This window comes from Oncorhynchus tshawytscha, linkage group LG16 (genome assembly GCF_018296145.1).
Source record: "Oncorhynchus tshawytscha isolate Ot180627B linkage group LG16, Otsh_v2.0, whole genome shotgun sequence".
Taxonomy (NCBI): Eukaryota; Metazoa; Chordata; class Actinopteri; order Salmoniformes; family Salmonidae; genus Oncorhynchus; species Oncorhynchus tshawytscha.
Window position 1 is genome coordinate 31,053,341 of NC_056444.1, and position 15,781 is coordinate 31,069,121.

At 42.1% G+C, this 15,781-nt stretch overlaps 1 protein-coding gene across 4 annotated transcripts in view; it reads left to right on the forward strand.

Annotated features, from left to right (window-relative positions):
- Positions 1 to 15,781, forward strand: part of LOC112215584 (partitioning defective 3 homolog) — a 595,003-nt gene that overhangs the window by 60,899 nt on the left and 518,323 nt on the right. For all 4 annotated transcript variants that reach the window (XM_042299093.1, XM_042299095.1, XM_042299094.1 and 1 more), the window contains exon 2: positions 11,126 to 11,227. In XM_042299093.1, coding sequence (XP_042155027.1) covers positions 11,126 to 11,227 — 102 coding nt within the window. The remainder of the gene's footprint in view (positions 1 to 11,125; positions 11,228 to 15,781) is intronic.

Here is a 15,781-nt window from a genome sequence, read left to right on the forward strand (position 1 = left end):
GTATATATAAAATGTGAGCAAATGAGGTGAGATAAGGGAGGTAAAGGCAAAAAAAAAGCCATGGTGGCAAAGTAAATACAATATAGCAAGTAAAACACTGCAATGGTAGATTTGCAGTGGAAGAATGTGCAAAGTAGAGAGAAATAATGGGGTGCAAAGGAGCAAAATAAATAAATACAGTAGGGGAAGAGTTAGTTGTTTGGGCTAAATTATAAATGGGCTATGTACAGGTGCAGTAATCTGTGAACTGCTCTGACAGCTCACAGATATCATCTTCAGTAATCCCCCAGATTCCTGTTGGACGGCTAATGCATTTGTTAATGTGAAATATCTATATCGTCACTCACACAACATATCTGCAATAGAATCAACGTCAGACTCATTACGTGTCTGTGATGGTGTTCCTTCCTGTCTATAATAATGTCTTCCCAATGCGATCTTGATTAATTCTACTACGCAACTTCAACAGGGAACCTGTTGCTCTTGATCGCTGTCGGTCTCTCAGACACCTTCGTCTCCTCAGTCTGTGTGGTAAGCGATGGCATCATTATGTTGTGAATCAGCTCTTTGCTTCTCAGGCAGGCAGCATACTGACCCCCCTCAGAGTTGAATGCAGAAGTCTTTTTGTAGTCCCCCACACTGAAAGCAGATCCTACCAGCACAAAGAGCCTGCTAATGTGGTGAAGAGACTGGGCCATTGTCTGACGAGGTGTTGTAAGAGGGTTGTAAGAGTGTACAGACTACTATGAACCTCCTTAGGATCAGATAAAGAGACACCTGTCGAGACGAGGGTAGGGGTCATAATGGCTGAAGGAATGAGGTAGCAGACAGTGTGACACAACAGGTCACTGGGTCAACACAGGGGGATCAGAGATTTCAGGTTTTTCTTCTCTTGAAGAGACGACATCACTCTTGGTAGCCCACTATGTCACTGGAGTCATTTGTTAAGACTAATAACTAGATTCATAACAAGAATGGGTGGCTTTGCGATGGCTTTTCAGGGCTCAGGAGAGGTAAAGTTCTTATCTTAATGGACTGCTTTAAGCACATATTTTTCACACGATACTTCCGAGTAACAATTAAGGTATTGAAAAACATTTAGATGTTCACTTTTGGTGTGTTTGAACTTGTCACCTGATGAAAGAGAACATGAAACAGTCGGCTAGTCTGGCGGAGAAACACAGAAACACAGAAACAAGCTGAACACTACATTTCTCACAGGGAGAACCGTGTTCGCTTTAGAGAGCTGGAGCTGCTTAAAGATTTAAAAACCTTTTTTTTTATCCCTCTGCAGAACCTTTTATATGGGTTGCGACCCAAATGGCACTGTAATCCCTTTATAGTGCACTATTTTTGACTATGACCCATAGGGAATAGGGTGCAATTTGGGACGCATCCATGACAAATGATTCCCGGGTTGACCGTTTCCCGCAGACTATCCTTGAGTTAACTCTACCCCCTGTCCTCCCAGACACTGTCATGCTTTACTGTATTATAAATGGTTATTTTACGATGGAGGTCTTGCTTGTAGGTGGTGGTGGAATAAAAAAATAAAAAATGAAAAACACTGTCACACTCAGCCATGGTCCTGCTGTCTGATGGAGAGATGGAGATGAACGTTCTCTTTGAAGTCCAACTGGGGTGAATCACTGGAGTGAGTGGGGAAATAAGAGATGTCAAATGAATTCAAGTTGATGTAGGCCCACGGTGTGTTTGTTCAGTTTTGGTGTATTGAATTGTTAGAGTGTTCTGTGTTCAAATAAATCTACACCGAAGTGTTGGAGGGATCATTCTGTGGTTGCACCAGTTTGCATGTGTTTGTCCATCTGACTGTGTGTGTGTTCTCTCAGCATGTGTACCAGAGCTGTGCTCAGTTGATGTGGCCAGCTGTTTAGCCCTCGGGGGGCAGGTCACACTGGGGCAGGGCACACTGGGGCAATACAGGGGAACAGAGTGTCCTATGGCCAGGGGAGGTGAGGGAGGGTGACCGAGTGTCCTATGGCCACAGGGGGGCAGAAGTGCACAGTGAGTGCACCCCAAATGGCACACTATCCCTATAAGTGTACTACTTTGACCAAAGCCTTATGAGCCCTGGTCAAAAGTAGTGCACTGTAGGAGAAAAGTGTTCCATTTGGGATGGGCTTAGTGTGTCCCATTATGTTCCCTCAACCCCTCTATGGTCATGGGACATAACCCTGTATCACCTCTATGTCCCTAAGTGTTTCATGAACACAGCAGAGTTACAGGGCAGCAGACTGGGCCATCGGCTCACTACAGCCCACCAGGGTTGTCAGCTGGGACAGGGCCAGTTTGTCCTGACTGCCTCGGAGGCCAATAAACATCGACCTAATCTAATCTCGCTGTACAGTAGCATGAATATCCTATGCTACATGCTCCATCGCTTGGCACTGATATTAAGGCTTTGTCCCAAATGTCACCCTATTCCCTAATGTAGGGCTCATAGGACTTCGGTCAAAAGTAGTGCACTATATAGGGAATAGGGTTCCATTTTGGGACATAAACCTAAGCTTTTGATCCATTATGGGGATTTATTGATCTCCAATCCCTGTAACTTGGCTGCTGGTCTGATTTCACTGAGGGAGATCTGGAAGTAGACCCATGTCAGACATTTGTTGTGATATTTGCTGTTTCTTGTAGTGGGTTTGTGGTGTGGAATGGCTTCCAGATTCCACACTCATTTTCTCTCATGTCTTGGTTTTCTGTGTAATTGTAACATCTGTATTTTAGTGTTATGATTTTTGTTTGTATGTATGACAATAAAATAACATTACTGCTAAAATACGACTGGTGGTGGAGCTGGTTTTGAATATACATTTCTATTACTTGCTTTTCTTTGTCCTACCTTTTTTTGCCTCACAAAAGTCGATTCTAAAGTGTGTTTTGAATATCATTTGATATTCAAGACCATCTATTGTAGTACATGTATTTACAGTAACTCCCATCTTTTTCTCTGGTGTCAGAACTGCAGGGGGAATTCTTGTACCCCTTATAATAACCACAAATAGAAGGAAAAGACCACACAATTATTCCCCGTTTGACTTTGGAAGCTCTTGGCCTGGCGTACCACTCTGTTTACAATTTACAGAAAGGGTCCAGAAATGTGTATGAAGGCATCAAACCCAGAGACTCTTCTGTCGTGTGGAGGGGAAAACGTTAGGGAAGGCCCGGCTTGTTTGTCTGTCTGTCTGTCTGTCTGTCTGTGTGTCTGTGTGTCTGTGTGTCTGTGTGTCTGTGTGTCTGTGTGTGCATTTAAAGCCCAGGAGTCAGTCGGCCATCCCCAGAGGTTATCCTAATAAGGATGTGAAGGAAACGAGCTGAGCTGAGATGTTTTGGCTTAACTTCTGACCTGCGTGGTCTACGCTTCACTACCTGTGTGCTATGAGGGTTGGGGGGAGGGGGGGGCTTCTTTTCTTCGCCTTGCACCTACAGTAGTTATTCACCTTTTAGTTTTGCTCAAAGCTTTTCCAAAAACATCAAAAGATGAATGTCTGTGTATCGGTCTGTGTATCGGTCTGTGTATCTGGCCTAAAGCCCTGCCATGGCTTTGCACACTTATCTAGATACATGGGTGGGAGACGGATTACATCATTTTATATTGCAATGCCAGTCTGTGATGGCGACAGGCGTGCATGCGCTTAAGTCCAAGCCCCACTCTCCCTTTACTTGAGCTAAAGACAAGTTCTGGAACTATGGCGACTACTTAGGTATTTTTTTAAGCGCCTGCTTTGGGCTGGATGTGTCAATGTGTAGCTCACACATGGATAATCTGTCAGCAGAAGTTATGTTTTTACCTCAATTGTTCATAAAATCCTTAGTTTGTAAGCAACTGTTTTCTGGAAGCTGTGTGCTGATATTTTGAGCACTGCAAGCTTGGCCCATTTGGGCCACCCCCCTAGCAATTTGAGTTCTAGCCTATGAGCTTCAGCCCCTCGCTATTTGAGTGGCAGCTAGCAAGATGCACATTGATGAGTTGCACAGTGAAAGAAGAAGGCCCAGCATTATCCAATGAGGTTGCAGGGCGGGCCCAATGGCCCAGTGCCACAACAGAGGGAGAGTGAGCGAGATGTATCCTTCAGCCTGTATTTCCACCAGTTCACTGGTTATGTGTACCCAATGGTTTTGCTCAGCAATGTGGAATTTGCGGGAAGTAGTCAAGCAAGGTGTTTCTACCGGGCTTTGCCAATGTTCGGTAATCTTTGTTTATGAAAGCGTCCATGCGCTTAGGCTGTCTGTGATGTTTGCGGGGCATGTAGCCTGATTCTAGGCCAGATTGGATTGATTGAAAGGTTTGATTTTGGTTTCACAACCAGTTTATTTCTGTAAAGCGTTTGTTTGTTTTGTAAGTCATTTTTGTCTATATTGCCAAATTATTGATCCTAAATACTGCTACCATCACTAGCCTATCCACATTTTGTGAATTAAATCGCTCTTTTGAACCTTATCATTTGCCTTCTATCTGCCAACCGCTACTTTTTCACACGGTCTAATATCTAACTCCCCCCCCAATTCAGCTCTCTTCCTGCAAAAAGGTCATGGTCCAGATAGAACCAAATCAACCTCAACCTGTTACCTGCCTTGAACTCTCTCTGTATTGTCTTAGCTAATGCGTCCTCTCTCTCTCTGTATAGTCTTAGCTAATGCGTCCTATCTCTCTCTCTGTATTGTCTTAGCTAATGCGTCCTATCTCTCTCTCTCTGTATTGTCTAAGTCTTAGCTAATGCGTCCTCTCTCTCTGTATTGTCTAAGTCTTAGCTAATGCGTCCTCTCTCTCTCTGTATTGTCTAAGTCTTAGCTAATGCGTCCTCTCTCTCTCTGTATTGTCTTAGCTAATGCGTCCTCTCTCTCTCTCTCTCTCTCCATCTCGCTTATTTCAATCTGGTCTAAAATAACCATCTCACCTCTTCTCTCTAAGATAAACCATGTCTTACTTCTTCTCTCTAAGATAAGCCATGTCTTACTTCTTCTCTCTAAGATAAACCATGTCTCTTCTCTCTAAAATAAGCCATGTCTCTCCTCTCTTCTCTCTAAAATAAGCCATGTCTCACCTCTCTTCTCTCTAAAATAAGCCATGTCTCACCTCTCTTCTCTCTAAAATAAGCCATGTCTCCACTCTCTTCTCTCTAAAATAAGCCATGTCTCACCTCTCTTCTCTCTAAAATAAGCCATGTCTCACCTCTCTTCTCTCTAAAATAAGCCATGTCTCACCTCTCTTCTCTCTAAAATAAGCCATGTCTCCACTCTCTTCCTTCTAAAATAAGCCATGTCTCCACTCTCTTCTCTCTAAAATAAGCCATGTCTCCACTCTCTTCCTTCTAAAATAAGCCATGTCTCACCTCTCTTCTCTCTAAAATAAGCCATGTCTCCACTCTCTTCTCTCTAAAATAAGCCATGTCTCCACTCTCTTCTCTCTAAAATAAGCCATGTCTCACCTCTCTTCTCTCTAAAATAAGCCATGTCTCACCTCTCTTCTCTCTAAAATAAGCCACGTCTCCACTCTCTTCTCTCTAAAATAAGCCATGTCTCACCTCTCTTCTCTCTAAAATAAGCCATGTCTCCACTCTCTTCTCTCTAAAATAAGCCATGTCTCACCTCTCTTCTCTCTAAAATAAGCCATGTCTCACCTCTCTTCTCTCTAAAATAAGCCATGTCTCCACTCTCTTCTCTCTAAAATAAGCCATGTCTCACCTCTCTTCTCTCTAAAATAAGCCATGTCTCCACTCTCTTCTCTCTAAAATAAGCCATGTCTCACCTCTCTTCTCTCTAAAATAAGCCATGTCTCACCTCTCTTCTCTCTAAAATAAGCCATGTCTCCACTCTCTTCTCTCTAAAATAAGCCATGTCTCCACTCTCTTCTCTCTAAAATAAGCCATGTCTCACCTCTCTTCTCTCTAAAATAAGCCATGTCTCACCTCTCTTCTCTCTAAAATAAGCCATGTCTCACCTCTCTTCTCTCTAAAATAAGCCATGTCTCTCCTCTCTTCTCTCTAAAATAAGCCATGTCTCCACTCTCTTCCTTCTAAAATAAGCCATGTCTCACCTCTCTTCTCTCTAAAATAAGCCATGTCTCCACTCTCTTCTCTCTAAAATAAGCCATGTCTCCACTCTCTTCTCTCTAAAATAAGCCATGTCTCACCTCTCTTCTCTCTAAAATAAGCCATGTCTCACCTCTCTTCTCTCTAAAATAAGCCACGTCTCCACTCTCTTCTCTCTAAAATAAGCCATGTCTCACCTCTCTTCTCTCTAAAATAAGCCATGTCTCACCTCTCTTCTCTCTAAAATAAGCCATGTCTCACCTCTCTTCTCTCTAAAATAAGCCATGTCTCCACTCTCTTCTCTCTAAAATAAGCCATGTCTCCACTCTCTTCTCTCTAAAATAAGCCATGTCTCCACTCTCTTCTCTCTAAAATAAGCCATGTCTCCACTCTCTTCTCTCTAAAATAAGCCATGTCTCACCTCTCTTCTCTCTAAAATAAGCCATGTCTCACCTCTCTTCTCTCTAAAATAAGCCATGTCTCCACTCTCTTCTCTCTAAAATAAGCCATGTCTCACCTCTCTTCTCTCTAAAATAAGCCATGTCTCACCTCTCTTCTCTCTAAAATAAGCCATGTCTCACCTCTCTTCTCTCTAAAATAAGCCATGTCTCCACTCTCTTCTCTCTAAAATAAGCCATGTCTCACCTCTCTTCTCTCTAAAATAAGCCATGTCTCACCTCTCTTCTCTCTAAAATAAGCCATGTCTCCACTCTCTTCTCTCTAAAATAAGCCATGTCTCCTCTCTTCTCTCTAAAATAAGCCATGTCTCACCTCTCTTCTCTCTAAAATAAGCCATGTCTCACCTCTCTTCTCTCTAAAATAAGCCATGTCTCACCTCTCTTCTCTCTAAAATAAGCCATGTCTCACCTCTCTTCTCTCTAAAATAAGCCATGTCTCCACTCTCTTCTCTCTAAAATAAGCCATGTCTCACCTCTCTTCTCTCTAAAATAAGCCATGTCTCACCTCTCTTCTCTCTAAAATAAGCCATGTCTCACCTCTCTTCTCTCTAAAATAAGCCATGTCTCACCTCTCTTCTCTCTAAGATAAACCATGTCTCTTCTCTCTAAAATAAGCCATGTCTCTCCTCTCTTCTCTCTAAAATAAGCCATGTCTCACCTCTCTTCTCTCTAAAATAAGCCATGTCTCACCTCTCTTCTCTCTAAAATAAGCCATGTCTCACCTCTCTTCTCTCTAAAATAAGCCATGTCTCACCTCTCTTCTCTCTAAAATAAGCCATGCCTCCACTCTCTTCTCTCTAAAATAAGCCATGTCTCACCTCTCTTCTCTCTAAAATAAGCCATGTCTCACCTCTCTTCTCTCTAAAATAAGCCATGTCTCCACTCTCTTCCTTCAAAAATAAGCCATGTCTCCACTCTCTTCCTTCTAAAATAAGCCATGTCTCCACTCTCTTCCTTCTAAAATAAGCCATGTCTCCACTCTCTTCTCTCTAAAATAAGCCATGTCTCACCTCTCTTCTCTCTAAAATAAGCCATGTCTCCACTCTCTTCTCTCTAAAATAAGCCATGTCTCACCTCTCTTCTCTCTAAAATAAGCCATGTCTCACCTCTCTTCTCTCTAAAATAAGCCATGTCTCCACTCTCTTCTCTCTAAAATAAGCCATGTCTCACCTCTCTTCTCTCTAAAATAAGCCATGTCTCACCTCTTCTCTCTAAAATAAGCCATGTCTCCACTCTCTTCTCTCTAAAATAAGCCATGTCTCACCTCTCTTCTCTCTAAAATAAGCCATGTCTCACCTCTCTTCTCTCTAAAATAAGCCATGTCTCCACTCTCTTCTCTCTAAAATAAGCCATGTCTCCACTCTCTTCTCTCTAAAATAAGCCATGTCTCCACTCTCTTCTCTCTAAAATAAGCCATGTCTCTCCTCTCTTCTCTCTAAAATAAGCCATGTCTCACCTCTCTTCTCTCTAAAATAAGCCATGTCTCCACTCTCTTCTCTCTAAAATAAGCCATGTCTCACCTCTCTTCTCTCTAAAATAAGCCATGTCTCACCTCTCTTCTCTCTAAAATAAGCCATGTCTCCACTCTCTTCTCTCTAAAATAAGCCATGTCTCCACTCTCTTCTCTCTAAAATAAGCCATGTCTCCACTCTCTTCCTTCTAAAATAAGCCATGTCTCCACTCTCTTCTCTCTAAAATAAGCCATGTCTCCACTCTCTTCTCTCTAAAATAAGCCATGTCTCACCTCTCTTCTCTCTAAAATAAGCCATGTCTCACCTCTCTTCTCTCTAAAATAAGCCATGTCTCCACTCTCTTCTCTCTAAAATAAGCCATGTCTCACCTCTCTTCTCTCTAAAATAAGCCATGTCTCACCTCTCTTCTCTCTAAAATAAGCCATGTCTCACCTCTCTTCTCTCTAAAATAAGCCATGTCTCCACTCTCTTCCTTCTAAAATAAGCCATGTCTCCACTCTCTTCCTTCTAAAATAAGCCATGTCTCCACTCTCTTCTCTCTAAAATAAGCCATGTCTCCACTCTCTTCTCTCTAAAATAAGCCATGTCTCACCTCTCTTCTCTCTAAAATAAGCCATGTCTCCACTCTCTTCCTTCTAAAATAAGCCATGTCTCCACTCTCTTCCTTCTAAAATAAGCCATGTCTCCACTCTCTTCTCTCTAAATTAAGCCATGTCTCCACTCTCTTCTCTCTAAAATAAGCCATGTCTCACCTCTCTTCTCTCTAAAATAAGCCATGTCTCACCTCTCTTCTCTCTAAAATAAGCCATGTCTCCACTCTCTTCTCTCTAAAATAAGCCATGTCTCACCTCTCTTCTCTCTAAAATAAGCCATGTCTCACCTCTTCTCTCTAAAATAAGCCATGTCTCCACTCTCTTCTCTCTAAAATAAGCCATGTCTCACCTCTCTTCTCTCTAAAATAAGCCATGTCTCACCTCTCTTCTCTCTAAAATAAGCCATGTCTCCACTCTCTTCTCTCTAAAATAAGCCATGTCTCACCTCTCTTCTCTCTAAGATAAACCATGTCTCTTCTCTCTAAAATAAGCCATGTCTCTCCTCTCTTCTCTCTAAAATAAGCCATGTCTCACCTCTCTTCTCTCTAAAATAAGCCATGTCTCACCTCTCTTCTCTCTAAAATAAGCCATGTCTCACCTCTCTTCTCTCTAAAATAAGCCATGTCTCACCTCTCTTCTCTCTAAAATAAGCCATGCCTCCACTCTCTCCTCTCTAAAATAAGCCATGTCTCACCTCTCTTCTCTCTAAAATAAGCCATGTCTCACCTCTCTTCTCTCTAAAATAAGCCATGTCTCACCTCTCTTCTCTCTAAAATAAGCCATGTCTCCACTCTCTTCCTTCTAAAATAAGCCATGTCTCCACTCTCTTCCTTCTAAAATAAGCCATGTCTCCACTCTCTTCCTTCTAAAATAAGCCATGTCTCCACTCTCTTCCTTCTAAAATAAGCCATGTCTCCACTCTCTTCCTTCTAAAATAAGCCATGTCTCCACTCTCTTCTCTCTAAAATAAGCCATGTCTCACCTCTCTTCCCTCTAAAATAAGCCATGTCTCCACTCTCTTCTCTCTAAAATAAGCCATGTCTCACCTCTCTTCTCTCTAAAATAAGCCATGTCTCACCTCTTCTCTCTAAAATAAGCCATGTCTCCACTCTCTTCTCTCTAAAATAAGCCATGTCTCACCTCTCTCTCTAAAATAAGCCATGTCTCACCTCTCTTCTCTCTAAAATAAGCCATGTCTCCACTCTCTTCTCTCTAAAATAAGCCATGTCTCCACTCTCTTCTCTCTAAAATAAGCCATGTCTCCACTCTCTTCTCTCTAAAATAAGCCATGTCTCACTCTCTTCTTCTAAAATCATGTCTAAAATAAGCCATGTCTCACTCTCTTCTCTCTAAAATAAGCCATGTCTCCACTCTCTTCTCTCTAAAATAAGCCATGTCTCACCTCTCTTCTCTCTAAAATAAGCCATGTCTCCACTCTCTTCTCTCTAAAATAAGCCATGTCTCCACTCTCTTCTCTCTAAAATAAGCCATGTCTCCACTCTCTTCCTTCTAAAATAAGCCATGTCTCCACTCTCTTCTCTCTAAAATAAGCCATGTCTCCACTCTCTTCTCTCTAAAATAAGCCATGTCTCACCTCTCTTCTCTCTAAAATAAGCCATGTCTCACCTCTCTCTTCTAAAATCATGTCTAAAATAAGCCATGTCTCCACTCTCTTCTCTCTAAAATAAGCCATGTCTCACCTCTCTTCTCTCTAAAATAAGCCATGTCTCACCTCTCTTCTCTCTAAAATAAGCCATGTCTCACCTCTCTTCTCTCTAAAATAAGCCATGTCTCCACTCTCTTCCTTCTAAAATAAGCCATGTCTCCACTCTCTTCCTTCTAAAATAAGCCATGTCTCCACTCTCTTCTCTCTAAAATAAGCCATGTCTCCACTCTCTTCTTCTCTAAAATAAGCCATGTCTCACCTCTCTTCTCTCTAAAATAAGCCATGTCTCCACTCTCTTCCTTCTAAAATAAGCCATGTCTCCACTCTCTTCCTTCTAAAATAAGCCATGTCTCCACTCTCTTCTCTCTAAAATAAGCCATGTCTCCACTCTCTTCTCTCTAAAATAAGCCATGTCTCACCTCTCTTCTCTCTAAAATAAGCCATGTCTCACCTCTCTTCTCTCTAAAATAAGCCATGTCTCCACTCTCTTCTCTCTAAAATAAGCCATGTCTCACCTCTCTTCTCTCTAAAATAAGCCATGTCTCACCTCTTCTCTCTAAAATAAGCCATGTCTCCACTCTCTTCTCTCTAAAATAAGCCATGTCTCACCTCTCTTCTCTCTAAAATAAGCCATGTCTCACCTCTCTTCTCTCTAAAATAAGCCATGTCTCCACTCTCTTCTCTCTAAAATAAGCCATGTCTCCACTCTCTTCTCTCTAAAATAAGCCATGTCTCCACTCTCTTCTCTCTAAAATAAGCCATGTCTCACCTCTCTTCTCTCTAAAATAAGCCATGTCTCACCTCTCTTCTCTCTAAAATAAGCCATGTCTCCACTCTCTTCTCTCTAAGATAATCCATGTCTCTTCTCTCTCCCTCCCTCTAGGATCCTGGCTACTGGCTACAGGTGCACAGGTTGGAGCATGGGGACGGAGGCATACTGGATCTGGACGACACACTGTGCGATGTGGCCGATGACAAAGACAGGGTGAGTCACGTTGTGGTCAGTGGGCTTGATACACCTCAGGAAGCTATTTGAGCTATTTCAGGGTAAAATCATTTGCTGAGATATCCTTCCTGCTTTGCATATACCCATGTGATGATGTGTGTTGTGTTATAACTGGACCAATTAGTCTGCCACTTCCTGCTGTGATCCCCACAGTAGCAGCCAAGTGATGCCCAGGCTTACAATACTGGCAAATACTGAGGCATATTTCTCAGATGAATTCACAGGCCATTTCCTACCAGATGCTAGCTGTCTTATCTCCTCAAAATTGAGAACTGGAAAGAAAATGACAACGTCTAAAACTAGATATTTAAGTGTAAAAATAGATGACTAAATTACTTAAATGTGACGCTGCTGCTGCTGCCTCTGGTTGAATGACTAATGAACTCTATAAAACAGAGAAACAGTCTTTGTAAACTCTGAGAGGGCGTGTTTTTTGGCTGCACTGTCTATTTAGGAGAATCTGTTTTCATATTTCTACTGAGAAGAATCATGAGCCCCCTGCCTGTCACACGATGTCATTGCAGCCATACTTTATCTACCAACACGCTGCCGTTTAATGGCATATGGACAATAGACGAACGCTGTTGACAGGGCTTCAGTGATTTATGTGGCTCACAAAAGGGCTTGGATAGTTAGGTACTGTGTTAGATTAGATTACTAAAGGCACGTTCACACTGCCGAGGGCTAAGTGCCTCAAAGCACTGGGCTAAGGGAGGTTTGAGCTTGGGGCTAAGCGAGTGTTCACACGTGCACATTCTAAAGTGGGCTAGCACCAACCTTAACCCAGGGGCTAGCCAATCAGAGTTCCTTTGATACCTAATTTGAATTTTCTACACCAGATAAGGGACAGTTGGTTTCACTTCACCCTACTTGTGTGAACACAGGCTAAGCTAGCCCAGGGCCAGTCTTAACCTGGGGCTAAGAACAATGCATCTGTGAAAAGGCCTTACGTGTTGAATCAGAGTGTAATCTGGTGTTATGCTACAATAGAACAGAGATAGAGAGAGCTTTAGTAGGAGTATGTGTGTGTGTGTGGTTGCGTACATGTGTGCGGGTTCACTCCAGATTGAAAGCCAAACAGAGTGTGGGTAGAGAGACCATGCCACCTCTAGTTATGACGGTGGTGTTTCTTTAGACGTTGTGAACCAGAGTGTGTTCATCTCCGGCCTGTAGGAAGTGCTGCTGTTTATGGGACAGTTTGTCAACCAGACAGGAGGTGGAGGTGTGTGTGTGTGTGTGTGTGTGTGTGTGTGTGTGTGTGTGTGTGTTAGAGCGGTGGTCCGGATGCGTGAGCTGGTTTTTCCAGGTGGCATGCCATGCTTCTGTTTTCATCCCTCTCCTATCAACACTGTCTGGTATTCAGGCCCTGGGTTCCGTGCTATTCCCCATCAAACTCCCCTGCACATGGACAGGAAATAGCAGTAGAGACAATACGAGTAGCTCTGTCCTTTTAACATCAGTGACAGTACAGTACACTGCTATACCCGGAGAGCCATACATAACATCTTTTAGTCATTTAGCAGACGCTCTTATACAAAGCGACTTACAGTTAGTGCATTCATCTTAAGATAGCCAGGTGGGACAACCACATATTCAAACTGTGCCTCTTTGCTTGACATCATGGGGAAATCAACAGAAATCAGCCAAGACCTCAGAAAAAAGCACCTGAAGGTACCACATTCATCTGTACAAACAATAGTACGCAAGTATAAACACCATGGGACCACGCAGCCGTCATACCGCTCAGGAAGGAGACGCGTTCTGTCTCCTAGAGATGAACGTACTTTGGTACGAAAAGTGCAAATCAATCCCAGAACAACAGCAAAGGACCCTGTGAAGATGCTGGAGGAAACAAGTACAAAAGTATCTATATCCACAGTAAAACGACTCCTACATCGACATAACCATGAAAGGCAACTCAGGAAGGAAGAAGCCACTGCTCCAAAACCGCCATAAAAAAGCCAGATTACGGCTTGCAACTGCACATGGGGACAAAGATGGTACTTTTTTGAGAAATGTCCTCTGGTCTGATGAAACAAAAACAGAACTGTTTGACCATAATGACCATCATTATGTTTGGAGGAAAAAGGGAGAGGCATGCAAGCCGAAGAACACCATCCCAACTGTGAAGCACAGGGGGTGGTAGCATCATGTTCTGGGGGTGCTTTGCTGCAGGAGGGACTGGACTGGCACTTCGCAAAATAGATGGCATCATGAGTAAGGAAAATTATGTGGATATTTTTTTATAAAAAAGTAAATCCATATTTGACTAGGTAAGTCAGTCTTATTTTCAATGATGGCCTAGGAACAGTAGGTTAACTTTGAAAATCTCAAATATAAATCTATATATATATATATATATATATATATATATATATATAGATATATATATATATATATATATATATATATATATATATATATATATATATATATATATATATATATATATATATATAATATAGATTTATATTTGAGATTTTAGATAGATTTATATTTGAGAAAGTAGCCACCCTTTGCCTTGATGACAGCTTTGCACACTCTTGCCATTCTCCATGCATTTCAATTGACAGATGTGCCTTGTTAAAAGTTAATTTGTGGATTTTGTTTCCTTTATGCTTTTGAGCCATTCAGTTGTGTTGTGACAAGGTAAGGGTGGTATACAGAAGATAGCCCTATTTGGTAAAATAACAATTCCATATTATGGCAAAAACAGCTCAAACAAGCAAAGAGACACGACAGTCCATCATTACTTTAAGTCATGAAGGTCAGTCAGTGCGGAACATTTCAAGAACTTTTAAAGTTCCTTCAAGTGCAGTCGCATCAAGCATCAAGCATTATTATGAAACTGGCTCTCATGAGGACCGCCACAGGAAACGAAGACCCAGAGTTACCTCTGCTGTAGAGGACAAGTTTACAAGAGTTACTAGACATAAACATCAGATTGCAGCCCAAATAAATGCTTCACAGAGTTTAAGTAACAGACGCATCTCAGCATCATCTGTTCAGAGGAGACTGCGTGAATCAGGCTTTTATGGTCGAATTGCTGCAAAGAAACCACTACTAAAGGACACCAATAATAAGAAGAGACTTGCTTGGACCAAGAAACACGAGTAATGGACATTAAACCAGTGGAAATCTGTCCTTTAGTCTGATGAGTCCAGATTTGAGATTTTAAGTTCCAACCGCCGTGTCTTTGTGAGACACAGAGTAGGTGAACAGATGACTGTCCTTCAAGACTGTTGAAAAAGCATTCCAGGTGAAGCTGGTTGAGAGAATGCCAAGAGTGTGCAAAGCTGTCATCAAGGCAAAGGGTGGCTACTTTGAAGAATCTCAAACATTTCATATGTTTTGATTTGTTTAACACTTTTATTGGTTACTAAATGATTCTATATGTGTTATTTCATCATGTTGATGTCTTCACTATTATTCCACTATGTAGAAAGTAGTACAAATAAAGAAAAAACCCTTGAATGAGTAGGTGTGTCCAAACCTTTGACCGGTACTATATATGGTTGTGACATGAGGATACCCTGCTGAGTTTAAAGACCATGAAAACAGTTCCTATGTAATGTTATATTTAGGATCCTATGTATCTTGGCATAAATGAAAGACAGTCCGTCTGCATAATTGCACTGATGCCATTGTCATGAGACTGACACATGCAGTACCTTTAAAAGCACTAGGTCTGTTCACAGTGTACTGTGTGTGCACTGTGCGTCCCAACGGGCACCAGATTCCCTACATAGTGAACTACTTTTGATCAGAGCTCTATTGGCCGTGGTCAAAAGGGTCAAAAGGAGTGCACTATATATGGAAATGACTGTAATTTGGGACTCCGCCTTTACGTGTTGCTGCTCGCCAGTGATTAATGAGCAGTTTAAAGCTAACAGCATTGTTTAAGGCCTATATAACCTCCAGACTGACTGACTGACTGACTGACTGACTGACTGACTGACAGACAGGGTTGTGGAGCCGGTCAGCCCAGTCTTAAAAATAAGTCTAGCCTGCTTCCTTCCGCTTCTTACACAATGTACTTTTGGTTTGACTACAAAACCAGTTTGGAGCACAACCACCTCTGCCTTGACAGTAGGAACTAACAGAGTATATTAGGTTGTCTATTCTAAATTAAGATATGCTTTTTAGTGTACCTCTTTCTTTACAACCTTTACCTATAGCAGAATTGGAATGCGTCCCAAATAACACCCTAATCCCTATTGCTTGAACTGCTTGACCAGGGCTCTGGTCTAAAGTAGTGCACTATATAGAGAATATAGTGCCATTTCTGACCTAGTTCTGGTTATCTTTCCAGTCTGTGCTCCCGACCTTCGCTTCTCCAGCTTTCACAGGAAGTGTGATTGTAGTACAAGCAGGAAACTAATGCCAGTTGAGCGCAGCAGCGAGTGGCAACCCCTACATCTTAGTGTGGGTGTGTCAAATCAAAGTTTATTGGTCGCGTAGACGGTTTTGCAGATGTTGTCCCAGGTGCAGCGAAAGGCTTATTTTTCTAGCGCCAACAATGCAGCAATATCT